A 17,266-nucleotide genomic window follows, 5' to 3' on the forward strand; every position below is an offset into this window, starting at 1 on the left:
AATGAACTCTGACAAAAAAATTAAAAATCAAAAATTCAAATGACCTTAATTAAACCAAAATTTAATTGTAACATTCTCTCATATAACAATCATAACAAAACCTCCACATCAATAATGTGCACATTTATTAATCAGTTTTACTTCAAAAGCCCCAAAATCTATAAATCACAACACGTGACGCCGTCTGTCTTCAGAGTTGAAAAGGAAACACGTTCAGAGGAAGAATCTCTTTCTGTTTCTTTATGACGTCACGTCAGCAGATTTCCAACAACAACCAAACATTTGATTTCATCTCATTTTATTTATATTTTTTCCAAATCTGAACACAGGAAGTACAAAGCTTCTGTCATTTTTTTGTCCCTTTGTGAGAGGAGTGGTACAGTTAGTGCATTGGATCCTAAAACGATGAAAAAATAGATCTGACTAAGAAGAAGAAGAAGAAGAAGAAGTGCTACATAAGGAGATGATGAGGTAAATCTGTCCAGGAAGAAGAAACCAACAGATGAACGGATGCAGTGAGAGAAACAAACAGTCCACACTTTATAATTATTATTATTATTATCATTATATACACGTCAGATGCATAGAATACTTTCAATCCATTTTTTACATAAATACCTACATTTGTTTCCAAAAAGACAAAAAACTACCAGCAGACTGAGACGTGATCAGCTGGTTTCTGATACCGTGCCGCTGAGAACAACACGCCGCCGAGCGCTCAGTGGAAAACAAGCGCCATCATCCTGCAGGGGGAACGACTGTTTATTAAAAAGGATTAATCCGCCACTGAAAATAGTCCCCAACAGAGTCACTGTCTGATAAAAACTCTGGTGAGCAGCTGTCTGAGGACATCACTGATGAACATTTATATCTGTGATTTAAAGATCTTCAGGAGGAACCAATGAGCTCTGAGCTGAGAGCAGCAGACAGGAAGTCAGACAGTACTCAGAGTCGGACATGGGATTTACTGACGATGATAAAAATATAGAATAATAATGAATAAAATTGTGTGGAGACAAAAGACTTCAGGTTCCTCCAGCAGGAAGTTTGACTTTTAATCCACTAATTAACCTTCACTTGTTAGATATCGTCAGCCTGTGATGTTCTGCACGTTTCACCAAAAACAAAACAGAGTATAAACGTAACCAGGGTTGGAAATTAGCACCAGCCAAACGCTGGTAAAATATGCAAAAAGCTGATAGATTTGTTTCACTCCAGAAAAAACAAACAATTGTAATCTATGGAGGGACTGTAACTTTCAGAATCCAGCAGTCACTGAGGCAGGTAGACAGAAATGTTAATTTCCAGCCCTGGACGTGACGTAGAAACCTTCAGGTGGTCTTTGTCAACTCATAAAGCCAAAAAGTTAACACCAGTAATAATCTCAGTGTCCTGTGCAGCCTGGTCTCACAGCTCAGGCAGTGTAAGGATGCCCTTTAGCCTTTGGATGAGACTCCCTGGAGCTTTCAGTCAAAATCAAATCAAATCAACTTTATTTATATGGAACTTTTCATACAAGCCTCTGTTTGTGTCCGTATCTAACGTTGAGCATAAATGAGCCACAGGATGTTTTTTTGCATCACACAGGCATTAATGTGCGTCCATACACAGAGAGCTCCTGACTGAATATCTCCATCAGAGAAACATCTGAGGACAGAAGGGACAGAAACTTTGACCTCAGTGAGGAGGTGAGTCTGACCTCGCTGATAGGTGTGATACTTTCTTTTAAAAGATGAAAAAGAAAAAAGAATTAAAACATACTGTTAGTGATTAATGGGCACAGGACTGAGTGAAATAAACAGGTCTAATTACAGAACGTAGTCTGGGTGAAGTCAGGGTGTCCTCATGTCTCTATGATTGTTTTCACCCAGCGTGAGGACGCCACCAAGAACTGACAAGATCTGATGTTTCACCGTACTCAAAGGGGAACGTTGCTATTTTTCATCTTGGACCTCAACTTCCTGGAGTTGTGTGTCACAGTGACTGAGAGGAACAACAACAATTTTAGAAATTGGTCCAGTACTGAGCAATGTGTTCATCTGCCAGTGTCCGTCCACTAACAGTGTTTGTGTTTGTCACTGACAGGATCAGACTGTTATTCTGAGTGTGTGACATCATGATGAAAGGATCCCTACAGAGATAGAGCTTTGTGTTAAAGAGTCCTATTTGTTTCACCCAGGGGTCGGCAACCTGCGACTCTTCAGAGCCTCTCCATTGGTTCTTTGTGGCTTTGACGTAAAATTATATTGAAATGAACAACAGTTATTTTCTAACATTCAGATTTTCATTTGTCACTGTTATAGGCCTGAAGTGATTATTGTGTATTACAGCTGTAAAAATGTGCAGCCTGTACATCGAATTAAAAATTGCTTTAATATTTCATCAATTAAAATGTGTGTCACACGTCTACGACCTGCTGCCTTTACTCTAAATGGACAGATTCATTTGCTCTCACCACCAATGCTGCAAAGCTAAAGTATTAAATAATTATAAATAACCCACTGAAGAGTCGCCATATTGTAGTAAATCATATAACGAATGTTCATTTGGACCTCTTTGTAATGTCTTTATTCAAGTATAATTTGCAGCTCCAGACAGATTTTTATCCTCTTTTTTTGACCAATAATGACTCTTAACAGTAACAGTTGCCGACCCCTGGTTCAACCAGAAACAGTCCTGAAATCACCGTCACCAAACCCACCAGACTGCATTTAGATCCACAGTCATGTTAGTGTGTATAGAGGCAGCATGTCGTCACATCTAACTGGTGCATTAAGGGTTCATTTAAACCAAACCAGAGCTGGTGATTGTTGGAACAGTGGGAAGATGAACCAAGATGGTTTCTGTGAGTTTGATTGTGTTTCTGTTGACTCTGAGTGAAGTGTGTTTAATGATGATAAGTTTAAATTATTTATTTATTTGTTTCTGGTTCAACACAAAGGATCTGACTCTTTAACACAAAGCTCTATCTCTGTAGGGATCCTTTCATAGTGATGTCACACACTCAGAATAACAGTCTGATCCTGTCAGTGACAAACACAAACACTGTGAGTGGACACTGACTGTTTGACCCACCACTGGACGGTTTCAGAAACAGTTGTTCTGATTCGTCACTTCGACACAACAACATGTTGAAAAATCGACTTTGAAGTCAAATGAATTTTCAGACCAAACAGAGCCTGGAGAATAAAAATAAAACCATCACAGCCAGATACTTTTTGACAGAGTTTATGTGTTTCAGGTGGACTCTTGTTTTGAACTTTATCTGAGAAATGTTACAGAGAACTTTCCTGTCCAACTCCTCCACCTCACACCACCCTGTGTTTCTTCTTCCTGCTGGAGGAACCTTATTTTCCTCCTCTCTCAGACATGTTTCTCAGCTGAGCAGATTTCCTGCGAGCCGGTGGCCGTCTGTTGCAGACAGACGCTCAGAAACCAGCTTCTCCTCTCACTTTAATCGTCTCTCTTTTTTTTTTTTTTAAATTTTATTTTCAGGAACGCTGGCTTTCGTTTGGCACCAAAAATCCACCACAGAGTGTTCAGTCAACAGCTGTGACCACGTTTGGACTCCTGTTTATTTTTATTTTCGCCTCTCGGAAGCGTCAAGTCTCCTCGTCAGTCCGACTCTGACAGGAAGGTACAGTTTGTTTTTTTTGAGCTCCTCCTTCGTGGCTGATCAGAGTTTTGTTTTTTATCCTCGTCTGTCACAGAGAGTTTTGACCTCTTGTTGCATGAGCGCGATGCATTCAGGGACATCCATCAGTCCTTGGAAAGGTAAGCTGTTGACATCCGTGTGTGTGAGTGTTGGTCATGTGTGCTGCCGTGCGTGTGTGTGTGTGTGCGTGTGTGTGTGTGTATGTGTTTTCTATAAATCTGAGTAGGATGTAATAAAAGTCTTTATGTGACTGTAATTAATTTTTACATTTTATTTTTATCACTTTACTGCGACAGATTATTGAACCTTGAGTCTGTTTCTGAGAGATTTGAGCTGTAATCAGACTAATCAGTAAAGATCTGATTTCCTGCAGATGTTTCTGACAGATTGTGATCACGCCGATGATGCCAAATCATTTTTGGCAAACGTGTGAACAGGAAACGCCTCCACCTGTCTGTTGGTCTGCAGCTACTGTTACAACACTGGCATCACAGCGTCTGTGCTTCAGGACGGTGATCTGTTGGAGTTAGTTTTGGTAACTTTCCATTTTGAGGTCTGTTTTGATTCCTGTCACATGAGTCAGAACGACATTTGTTTTGTTCAAGTGTTGAAATCAGAGAGAGGAGATGATGTCATGTTGCAACATCAGGTTTTATTTTGAAATTCAGGCCTGGGCTGATGTTTGACAGGACCTGAGGTCACTGAACTTTAGTCATCAGTGTAACTGTGAACTTTCTGACTTAACCAGAGAAAATATCACAGTCAGAGATACTGGCCTCAGTGTTTAGTTTTTCCTCCTCGTTACCTATGATTAATGTTTCAGTCCCTCCAGGAATTCACCGGGTGTTTCTGGGATTGTTGCTCCTGCAATAAAACTGCAGGAGCAAGTGAAAATTGCAGAAATAGTTGCGATGCTGTCTCAGACTCCACGCCTTTAACTAAGAGCCTTCATTCATCCGTAGAGAATTCGGGTACAGTCACACATGAGCGAAATTAACACCAGCGAATATTCGCCTTCTGTTCACTTCCTTTCAGTGCGAGCAGAGGGGTGAGAAAACATTTGCTTCTGATGGCGAAGCAAAATCGCATCTTTGCATCACCTGGATTTCAACTTTGGTGAACTCTGACCGGTGACGCCGCAGCTTCAACCAACAGCAAAGACGTTTGTGTGGAGGAGATGCTCGGTGCTTCTTAAAGTCAAGGATGCTTCCTTTGTAGGACGGATCCTTCCAAGTCAGATCCTACAGAGGCCAGACTCCTTCCTAGCATTCAGTGAACACACATCAGAACACGTGTGTGTCATTGAAGAGGCCCCGCTAGGGTCTCAGAAAATATCACGGTATTACAGAATTATTTCTTATCATCAGTCAGAATGATCCTCAAAGGGATGAAAACAGAAAAGTTATTGTTGGTTGAACAAACGTTTTATTACAATAACTGAAAGTTTGTGTAAAAAGTCTCCCCTGAGAAAATAACTCAAATATTAATGATAACTTTTAAATCACAGTATACTTTAAAACCGTAATATTGCTGCAACCCTGGGCCCCGCCTTTAATCTGTCTGGAGGAAGGACTCGGTCCTTGGAAGAATTCAAAGGATCCTTGACATTACAACAGTCCTTCAGTGGGATTCAGTGACGTCACCGTCATGAAATTCAGACGTTTAAAGATCCTTCCTCGACTCTGAGAAGCACCAAGTGTTTTCCTGTCTAACCTGCCGATGTTGTGTGATATTGTCCATGAAAGGTACAAAGTGCCCGACATGAGAGAAGCAGCCTGGCTGCAGTGAGTCAGGAGACGAGCGTGAAACGTAACATTGGGGAAAATTAACATCAGATTTCGCAGTATTTATTAGCGAGTTAGCTTTCCGCATGCGGCGTACTTGGCTTCAGCAGACGATGGTCACGCCCCTGCAGCTGCTCACATGCGACCGTACCCTTACAATCTATTTGTGATGACAGCTGAACGCCAACAATCAGCTGTTGCTGCCATTCAACACAGCGCTGAAGGACCGTCTCCATGAGCCGCTCTCCTCCTGCTCTGTTAGCACGAGCTAACACAGCAGCAGCGGCTGTTATTAACCGTTGGGTGACATTAGCCGTGAGATGCTAACAGTTAGCCCTGTCACTGTGTGTGTTACTCTGTCCCAGGTACAGAGGAGAAGCTGAGCTAATCTATACGATGCGTGCAGCTCCTGTTTTAAATGATCTAATCTGCAGTAAAGTTTTGGTTGGATGAAATAATTCACTGAATTTGTGTTAATTATTGTGACCGTCCTGCAGAGACTGGATTCTTCACAGACTTGTTTTCAGACAAATAAAGTTTGTTGAGAGGACAACAGTTCTGAGTTTGTTCTGCTCTCAGCTGCGGGAGGCGTTCAGGGACTTTCTGCTCACTCACACCATCAGTTACACGTTTACTGTTAATGAATTTTAAATTCAACGATTCAGGAGATTTTAAAGTGACACGTTTTTATTATTTCTTTAGACTTACTTTATGATTTAGAGCTGTTTATTTTACAGCTAAGTGTTTGTTGGTAGAGTGAAGTTCTCACTGTGTGTAATATTAACAATATTAATATTACACACATATATAAATAATATTATATCATAATATTAAAAAACTTAATTTTTTTACAGCGGTTCAGGCCTCAGTTTGACCATGGTTGATTTTACAGAGAAATTAAACTTATAATAATCCATGTTCATAATGGACTTTACTTTCGTTTAAAGGAGGAAAAACTGAATCAACAGCTGAAGTTTAGAGACTTGTGTTAGCATCGTTAGCTCATCCTCCTGTTAGCATCGTTAGCTCATCCTCCTGTTAGCATCGTTAGCTCATCCTCCTGTGAGTCTAACCGTTGATATGCTATATTTAAACATGTAAAAAGCACCTGAACGCACCTTTAAAGGTAAATTTAGACGTCTGACACGAATCAGAGTGACTGTAACAGTGTGTGTGTGTGTGTGTGTGTGTGTGTGTGTGTGTGTGTTTGTGTTTGCTGCAGTCTAGTCCTCACTGAGGACGTCCACGTCCTCCACTGCTCCTCCTCCTCCTCCTCCTCCTCCTCCAGGCTGCTGTGTGGCCGCTCTCCAGCGGTTGACGTGCTGACTGCCCTTCCTCTTCTGCTGAGCTTCAGGAGACTCCTCCTCCAACTTCTGCCGCTTGTGCTTTGTCCTGCGGTTCTGAAACCAAACCTTCACCTGCAGACAGACAGAGACAGGTGTGTCTTCATACAGGTAAAATATTAATATTAATATTTTCAGATTTTATTAGTTTAACTGGGAGAATCTATGACGACGTGCAGCTCAGTCACTATAAGAAAATGTTGGCGTTATACGTTTCTGCAAATCACAGAAATGTTACATTTGTACCTTTTATACAGATCATATTTCTAAAGTGACATCATATATGAGCAAAATGTGTCATCAGAGAGGGCGTGGCACCTTGGCGAAAAGCCTGACGAGCTGCAGACCACCCTTCCTACAGCTTTTAAGCCATTGAACACCATTGTTTTTTGGCGACTGTTGGTGTGTTTCCTGTCAGGATTGTGTTTCCTGTCAGGATCGTGTTTCCTGTCAGGATTGTGCCCCCAAAACCTGAAATCTTCCGAACCATAACAAAGTGGTTTTTATGCCTCTGCACCAGTGATATCAGTGACCAGAGGCATTATGTTTTCAGGTTGTCTGTCGGTCCGAGTCATTCTCATGAACATGATATGTCGAGAACACCCCAACAGAATTGCTTCAAATTTGGCACAAACATCTGTTTGGTGATCAAAGGTCAGGGTCACTGTGACCTTGTGTCATTTTCAATCTTGTGAATGTGATATTTCAAGAATAACTTGAGGGAAAATCTTCAAATTTGGCACAAACGTTCACTTGGACTCAGAGTGAGACTGTCTCATTTTTGTGAACAGAATATCTTAAGAACACATCTGAGGGATTTTTCAAAATTTGGCAGAAATGTTCACTTGGGCTCACGGATGAACTGAACCTCAGATTTTCACAAACAAAGGTCACTGTGACCTTCGTCCCTTTCCTTCTTGTGAACGTGATAAGAACATCTTTAAGCAACTTCTTAAACTTGAGCACAAACTTCCACTTTGAGTCAAATGTGAAGTGAATAGAATTTGATTATCAAAGGTCATTATGACCTCATCTGCCAAAATTCTCATGAACGTTTTATCTCAAGAGCACCTTCTAAATCTTCAAATTTGTCACAAACATCCACTTGGACTCAAGAATAAACTGATTGGACTTCTAGCTTGTCGATATCTCACCGTACATTTACGACAGTGTTGCTGAAACGTAAAGAAACACAGAGTTTCAACATGTCTTCTACATACTAACAGATATAACGTATCTGTGGTTTGCAGACATGTATGACGCCAACATTTATCAGGTGACTGGTTTGTACTGTGGTCAGTGCTACATGTCACAGTAAAACTATCAGGGGTGTGAGAAAATATTAATACGCAATAGTTTAGATGCAAAGATTTGTGTCAGTGGTTTATTTTGTGTTTTGTGCCAACTTTTTGCCTCAGTCCAGCCATCCGTCCTCCATCATCACCCGAATATGTTCTGTATGTAAACTATTCATTAAAAATTAAAAAAATAAATGTTTTTGAGAATCGCTGCAGCATCACAAAATATATCAATACTAAAGTGTAAAAATATTTTCTTACACCTCATTTCATATATAATGATTCATTTATTGAGCAGAATGGATCTGCTGCTTATTTTTATTAGAGTTACACAGTTAACACTGAGAGGAGCCGCTCTGCAGGAGTGCTTTTACTTTTCATAATCAAACACATGTTGCTGCTCTGATGTTTTTTACTTTAGACTTTGACTTCGAGTATTTAACACCATGTTTATAGTCACCAGTGACAACTTGTTCTGATACTGTGCTTCCACATATTAAGAGGCCTGTTACTTCTTCTTCTGTCAACTCCAAAACATCATTCTGTCGACTGTCAGCTCCTGATGCTGTAGTGCTCCCTCCACTCCTGACAGTAATAATACTGACTGTGATTTAATATCTCCACACTGGTAAAACATGAGCGTGACTGTTAAAACACGTCCTGTCTGCAGCAGCGAGCGCGCTGACTCAGAGCTCAGGTTGCACAATCTGTCAGATTAAATCTGAATGACAGGTCGACGCTCAGGTGTCTCCTCTGAAAGGCCTCAGGTGTCTCTTTAAAATCACATCGTCTCCGTGTGACGGGACGTCGTGTAATTATGATGCCGTGTCACTCTGAGTAATCTGTCGCTGTCAACTCCAACGCTGAAAACTCACAGAGGCGTGAGAGGAGCCCATTTCTGACAAAATACAGATAAAACTCAGAGCTCTTGTTATGTTATGAGCTTCATTTGGAACATGAGGACACTTTACAGGAGGTTCAGTCAGTGGGGGAAGATTTACACAGATCTTTTATTGAAGTAAAAATATAAATACCACAGTGTAGTAAGCCTACAAGTTAAAGTCCTGCATACAAAATCTTACATCAGTGAAAGTACTCATCATGCAAAATGACTCCATTCAGGACGTTAAATTTATCACTTACAGTGTTTATAATCAGAATATTACAGAATTATTGATGTGTAAATGTAAGCAGTATTTTAATGATGACTGCTGTATATATTTTAATCTTTAACAATTTATAACTGATCAATTTTACATCTAAAATCTGCAAAGTAACAAACAAGTGTGCAGTGAATAATATAATAATTACCACTGAGATGTGCAGTAACAGTATAAAGTGGTGGAAGGTGGAGATACTCAATTACAGTACCACAAAATTGCATCTAATTAATATACTGTATATGAGTAAATGTACTTAGTGAGGGCCCCAGTCACACAGGAAGTGTTTTGCAGGTTACAAAACGTGATGCGGACTGTTGAATGCCAGGAAACCACCCATCACCCCCTCACCCTAACCTTACCACGTGATCAGTTCACTGTTTCTGTATCCTGCAGTAATCAGTGTGTAGTTGCTGCCATGTTGAGGCAGAGAGACATGAGACCCTAAAAAAGAGGCTGGATCATGGGGAGTACCACCAGTTGGTCCAGGAGCTTCTCCTCCATCATGGACGTTTACAGTACTGCACTTATCTGCTGTTTTCTATTGAGATGGTGCTAACTGTGCTTTGTAAAGTCGTATAGCTCTGGGTATCCAGCAACCACTACCACCAGTTTCTCCTCCATTGTTTACCAGCTGTAAACTGGTTGTCGTGACCACCACAGAAGCCCCGCCTCTCACATCATACCATTGGACAATGGGGTAAAAGATGACGAGTTCAGAACGCTCCGGCATATAGGCCAGGTGCCTAGAGTGCAGAAACGTGAGGCGCGTAGAAAAAACAGCGAGCAAAAAGCTTCATTCTCATTAAAAACTGTTGCAAGAAGCCGCCTCCAGCTGCTAAGGCAAGGCGAGGCAAGTTTATTTGTATAGCACAATTCAACACAAGGTAATTCAGAGTGCTTTACAGAGACATTAAAAGCAACAAGACACAATTTAAAACAATAAAAACAGTCAATTAAAAAGGGAAATAGAAATTGAGAATGATAGTGATAATAAAATACAGTAACATAAAATAAAAACTGGCTCAATACATTGGCTCTAAGAGCACTGCATACACAGTCATTATCGCTAGAACATTTGTATAGCTGCCTAAGCTATACGGCCAAGGGTCCAGGCCGTGATGGCTTATATCACTCCTGCTACTCCTTGCCACCAAAAAGTGCTCTTAGACAACATTTAAGTTTAATTTCAAAAACCGGCTCTGTCAGAGATTTCAGCTAGGATCTCTTGTCCCTGGCTCTGAACCATTCTGAATTTGGTTGGTCGGGTCTGTTTTTTAATGAGTGTATAGGACGTCTCCCTTAATAATACACCCAATGCGCGCCCACTATTTGCTCTTGAGTCCTTCACTCAGAGTTTTACCGTCCCGCCGGACACAGGTTCCACACACTGGTCTTATTCAGATCGTAATGAACTCTAAAGATCCATCACAGGACGTCTAAAGCACTTCCTGTGTGATGAGAGTCGTAGTCTTCACCTCTGCAGTACAGTGTTGCAGACTGCAAACTTCATTATTCCCCAAATAAATCAGAATGTAACTAAGTACTGTACTTAAGTAGAAACTGCAGTACTTCTACTTTAGGTATTTCCATGTACTGTAACTTTCACCTCCTCCACGACATCTCAGAGGTCAATACTGTACTTTTTACTGCACAACATTTGTCTGACAGCTTTAAACTTCTACAGCAGTAAAATATATAAATAAAACAAACACATTAATGCAGCAGGAGTATTAATTCAAAAACACAAGATAGAATAGGACATACTATTACTACTCTCTGCAGACTTGACTGATAATATTTAGAGACTTTTACTTCAGTGAGGTTTTGAATGCAGGACTTTAACTTGTAGTGAAATGTTCCCACAGTGCAGTATTAGTATTTTACGGAGGTGAAGATTTGAGTATTTCCCTGCCGATATAACAGGCTCCTCTCTGTGGTGGATGAAATAAAATGAACAGATTTTAAATATATTTTCGGTATTTTTCTGTAAGTGCCTGTTGAGGACGTGCCGACAGCCGTTTCTTAAAGCTGGTGTTTTAAGAGTTTTTGGATCGAAGCCCTGAGATCTCTTACAGGAACGCAGAGCGCTCGATCATTATGGTCTATAAAATGCAATGACTGCAAAAGTTTAATTTATGTGTGATTAATAACTGCTGATGGCTGTGGTTCTCCGCTGATTGATGGATTACTCTCTTTCTTTCTCCTCCTGTGCTCTGTTGTGAAATTAGCTCATAAATATCCGTGGATGATTCACGTCCTTTCACTGGCGTCAGGACTCTTTTCGCCGTGGCGACCTGATGACAAACACTGTCAATCACTCCTGAGGAAAGGCAGAGGGAGCGCCTCGGAGCTGACTAACCGTCGACTCACTTCCCCTCCATCATTCCCCTGATCTGGATCACAGCCAGACACCTGAAACAACCTGACGTCACGTCATACCTGACTTCAACCTGATGAACACAGAGGGACACTTTGCTGGAAAACTACACTGAGGTTGCTCAGAGACCAGGAGTAGTTTGTCATATTGGTTACTGAGCGAGGTATTAACACTGGCAGAGTTTAAGTTTGATATATTAGTACATCAAAAGAAAAGTCCGAAGCAAGACGAAGCAACAAAGACAAATAAGTCATGGTACACTATACCATGAAAAGGAAAGGTTTAGTTCATCAAAAACAAGAAAAATTGTAGTACGCTATGCCAAAAATGAAGATCATTCTATAATATGCCAAAAAGGTCATATAATAGTATATCATGAAAAGTAAAAAAAAAAAAAAAGGCTAATATAGTACGACAAAAGTATGACAAAAGTCATAGTGATGAAAAGTTTTTGAATTTTAATTTTAAAAAGGGCATAGTATATAATGTAAAAAAAAATGTCATAAAGTCATAGTATAGTATGTCATTGAAAACTGTTCAAAACGTCATAGTATAGCATGTTGTCCAAAATAAAGAAAAAACGTCATAGTATAGCATGTCGTCTGAAATTATGAAAAAAAGTCATAGTATAGCATGTCGTTATAAACTGTTAAAAAAGTCATAGTATAGTATGTCGTCCAAAACCATGAAAGAAAGTCATAGTATAGTATGTTGTCTGAAATCATGAAAAAACATTATCGTATAGTATGTCGTCTGAAATCATGAAAAAACGCCGTAGTATATTATGTCATCCGAAATTATAAAAAAAGTTATCGTATAGTATGTTGTCAAAAACCATGAAAAAAGGTCACAACATAGTTTGTGGCAAAACAAAAAATAAAGGTCATACTACAACATAAAAAAAGAACAAAAAGGTCACGGTAGCATGTCATAATGAAATTCACAGTATCGTTCACCATAAAGATTTTTTTTCAGTCATTGTTTGACTGTCATGTCCATTGCTGCCTGTTTTCACTTTTGAACTGTTTAAGACCTGATGCTCATTTGACCAGAGGTTTATTTATAATTGTCTGTTCATTATTTGACATTGTACCGAAGACGTCTGTTGCCTGTTGGAGCTCATCACTGTACACCTACAGTCGTGAAAAAAATAGGACACCCCATTAAATATTCAGTTCCTTAATAACAAATGTTCACATATCGATGTCTGATCTTGTTTTTCTTTATCTCTGGGAAAGAAAGTGATTTAATTGCAGGTAAACAACAAAAGTTAACCTTGTTTTACTCATTAAACACAAGATATCAATAAAAATGCATATTCTAACTGAGGAAAAAGTTAGGACACCCTACCCCCTGATAGCTAGTGTTACCCCCTTTGGCTGAAATAACTTCAGTGAGACGCTTCTTGTAGCCGTCTACCAGTCTCTGACATTGGTCTGAGGAGAGTTTGTCCCACTCCTCAATGCAGAATTCTTTCAGCTGTGAGATGTTTGAGGGGTTTCTTACATGTACAGCCCGTTTCAAGTCACCCCAGTTTTGGGTCATTGTCATGTTGCAGGGTCCAGTTCCGCTTCAGCTTTAATTTTTTTACAGATGGTCTCACATGTTCATCAAGCACCCTCTGATAGACGATAGAATTCATGGTGGATTCTATGATGGTGAGCCGGCCAGGTCCTGCTGCAGCAAAGCATCCCCAAACCATGACACTTCCACCTCCATGCTTCACAGTTGGTATGAGGTTCTTTTCCTGGAATGCTGTATTGGGTTTACGCCAAACATGTCCTCTCTTCTGACGTCCACATAATTCAATTTTAGACTCATCTGTCCAAAGAACATTATTCCAGAAGTCCTGGTCTTTGTCTGTGTTCACTCTGGCAAACTTCAGTCTGGCCTTCATGTTTCTCTTAGAGAGCAAAGGTTTCCTCCTTGCACACCTCCCATGAAAGTTAAACCTGTGCAGTCTCTTTCTGATTGTAGAGGCATGCACTTTCACATCAACAGTAGCAAGAGCCTGCTGTAGGTCCCGTGATGATACTTTAGGGTTTTGGAGACTTCTTTTAGCATCTTGCGGTCTGCTCTCGGGGTGAACTTGGACGGCCAGACCTGGGCCTGGTGGCAGTTGTTTTGAATGTCCTCCACTTGTAGACTATTTTCCGGACGGTGGAATGGCTGATTTCATATTCTTTTGAGATCTTTTTGAATCCCTTACCAGACTCATAAGCTGCTACAATCTTCTTTCTGAAGGCCTCAGACAGCTCTTTTGATCTCACCATGGTGTTCACTGTCACTTCAGCAGTCTGGAGCACACCAAACTAAATGTCTGAGGTTTAAAAGGGCAAGCCTCCTTCAAAAATGCTGAGTAATGATGTTCTAATCATGTGCACCTGATGTGATACACCTGTGTGTGATTTTAGCCATTTTAAGTGGGAATAAATGTGGGGGTGTCCTAATTTATTCCTCACCAGAAATTGCATTTTTTTAAAATTACATTTTACAGAAAGTTATAAAAATCTTTTCTTAAGTTTTAATTGTTTAGTTATATTACCTGAATCTCCCAGTATTGTTAGAATTGATATTAAATATCCATATGTCCACAAACACACAGGCTTTCATAGGGTGTCCTAATTTTTTCACATGACTGTACATACTTTTACTCACCTCTGTATATACAGTATGTATTTATATCATCACTATGCATATAACTTGATTACATTCCTGTTTACATTCAGTTTATTCATTGCTGCTACTGCTTTATTTATATTACCTTTATATTATATTTTTTCATGTTATGAACTGTCTCTTATTTTAACTTGGTCTATTTTATGTTTAGAGTCTCATGATGTTTAAACTTGCGTGATCTTTTTTATTTACATATTTAATGAGCATTGTTGGTGAGAGCCTAAGACTTCACATTTTCATTGCCACTGACTGTTTCTCTGCTACTGTTTTGCACATGGTAAATAAAAAACTTGAACTTTGACTTGTATTTATTTATGTAATTTTATGAAATTTTGTATGACTTTTTTTTACTAGAAAAAAAAACATGTTTTGTTCAGCTATATTTTTCTTAAGGTTTTTACTCATTGATTCATAATTACTTTTTTTCCTTTATTTCTGTGAAAAATGTAATTTTTGTGTAGCTCCTCTCTGAACACTTTAATTGATTTAATTGATTCTTGGACTCCCGTAATTATTCATGTCTGATTAATGTAGTGATTAGATTTGAGATTAGGTTTTTTTTAATAGCTTTGATTTATCAAAAGTCATTTATTTATACAATAAATAATTCAGGGAGATGTTCTGGAATACATACTGATACTTTGCTTACCTATATTGTTACAATTTATTCTCAATTATTGTCTCAATATGTCATAGTATAGTATGTCGTCAAAATGTATGAAAAAATGTCATAGTATAGTATGTTGTTAAAATCTATGAAAAAGAGTCATAGTATAGCATGTTGTCAAAAACTATGAAAAAAAAAGTCACAGTATACCATGTCGTGAAAAACCATGAAAAAACGCCATAGTACAGTATGTCGTCAAAACCTATGAAAAAACGTCATAGTATAGTACGTCGTGAAAAATTATGAAAAAACGTCATAGTATAGCATCTCGTCAAAAACTATGAAAAAACATCATAGTATAGCATGTCATCCAAAAACTGAAAAAACATCATAGTAAAGTATGTCGTCAAAAACTATGGAAAAAAGTCACAGTATAATTTGTCGTCAAACCTGAAAAAACATCATAGTATGGCATGTCGTCAAAAACTATGAAAAAGTCATAGAATAGTATGTCAATAAAATCTATGAAAAAAAAGTCATAGTGTAGTACGTCGTCAAAAACCATGAAAAAAGTCATTATATAGAATGTCATCCAAAACTATAAGGGACGTCATAGTATAGTATTTCGTCAAAATCTATGAAAAAACATCATAGTATAGCATGTCGTCCAAAAAACATGAAAAAAAGTCATAGTATAGCATGTCGTCCATAACCATGAAAAAAGTCGTAGTATAGCATGTCGTCCATAACCATGAAAAAAGTCGTAGTATAGCATGTCGTCCAAAACCATGAAAAAAGTCGTAGTGTAGCATGTCGTCCAAAACCATGAAAAAAGTCGTAGTGTAGCATGTCGTCCATAACCATGAAAAAAGTCGTAGTGTAGCATGTCGTCCATAACCATGAAAAAAGTCGTAGTATAGCATGTCATCCAAAATCATGAAAAAAAGTTGAAGTACAGTATGTCATACAAAACCATGAAAAAAGTCGTAGCATAGTATGTCGTCCAAAACCATGAAAAAAGTCGTAGCATAGTACGTCGTCCAAAACCATGAAAAAAATCGTAGCATAGTATGTCGTCCAAAACCATGAAAGAAAGTCGTAGCGTAGTATGTCGTCCAAAACCATGAAAAAAAGTCACAGTATAGCATGTCGTCCAAAACCATGAAAGAAAGTCGTAGCACAGTATGTCGTCCAAAACCATGACAAAAAGTCATAGTATAGCATGTCGTCCAAAACCATGACAAAAAGTCATAGCATAGTATGTCATCCAAAACCATGAAAGAAAGTCGTAGCACAGTATGTCGTCCAAAACCATGACAAAAATTCGTAGCATAGTATGTCATCCAAAACCATGAAAGAAAGTCGTAGCATAATATGTCGTCCAAAACCATGAAAGAAAGTCGTAGCATAGTATGTCGTCCAAAACCATGACAAAAAGTCATAGTATAGTATGTCGTCCAAAACCATGACAAAAAGTCATAGCGTAGTATGTCGTCCAAAACCATGACAAAAAGTCATAGCATAGTATGTCGTCCAAAACCATGACAAAAAGTCATAGCGTAGTATGTCGTCCAAAACCATGACAAAAAGTCATAGTATAGTATCTCATCAAAATCTATGAAAAAAATCAGAGTACAGCATGTCGTCCAAAATCTATGAAAAAACGTCACAGTGTACTATGTCATCAAAAACCATGAAAAAAGTCATAGTATAGTATGTCGTTAAAATCTATGAAAAAAGTCACAGTATAGTATGTCGTCAAAATGTATAAAAAAAGTCATAGTATAGTACGTTGTTAAAATCTATGAAAAAAAGTCATAGTATAGCATGTTGTCAAAAACTATGAAAAAAAAGTCACAGTATACCATGTTGTGAAAAACCATGAAAAAACACCATAGTACAGTATGTCGTCAAAAACTATGAAAAAACATCATAGTATAGTACGTTGTGAAAAAGTATGAAAAAACGTCATAGTATAGCATCTCGTCAAAAACTATGAAAAAACATCATAGTATAATATGTCGTCAAAAAGTATGAAAAAACATCATAGTATGGCATGTCGTCAAAAACTATGAAAAAGTCATAGAATAGTATATCAATAAAATCTATGAAAAAAAAGTCATAGTGTAGTACGTCGTCAAAAACCATGAAAAAAGTCATTGTACAGAATGTCATCCAAAACTATAAGGGACGTCATAGTATAGTATTTCGTCAAAATCTATGAAAAAACGTCATAGTATAGCATGTCGTCCAAAAAACATGAAAAAAAGGCATAGTATAGCATGTCGTCCATAACCATGAAAAAAGTCATAGTATAGCATGTCGTCCAAAATCATGAAAAAAAGTCGTAGTATAGTATG

General features: G+C 38.6%; 1 protein-coding gene across 1 annotated transcript in view; it reads right to left on the reverse strand.

Moving 5' to 3' along the window:
• Positions 1 to 281: 281 nt before the first annotated feature.
• emx3 (empty spiracles homeobox 3) overlaps positions 282 to 17,266 on the reverse strand; it is a 41,923-nt gene continuing 24,938 nt past the window's right edge. The window contains exon 3 of the mRNA XM_033618411.2: positions 282 to 6,857. Within this exon, the coding sequence (XP_033474302.2) occupies positions 6,663 to 6,857 (195 nt within the window). The 3' untranslated portion in view covers positions 282 to 6,662. The remainder of the gene's footprint in view (positions 6,858 to 17,266) is intronic.

Source organism: Epinephelus lanceolatus, chromosome 7 (genome assembly GCF_041903045.1).
Source record: "Epinephelus lanceolatus isolate andai-2023 chromosome 7, ASM4190304v1, whole genome shotgun sequence".
NCBI classification, from domain to species: Eukaryota; Metazoa; Chordata; class Actinopteri; order Perciformes; family Serranidae; genus Epinephelus; species Epinephelus lanceolatus.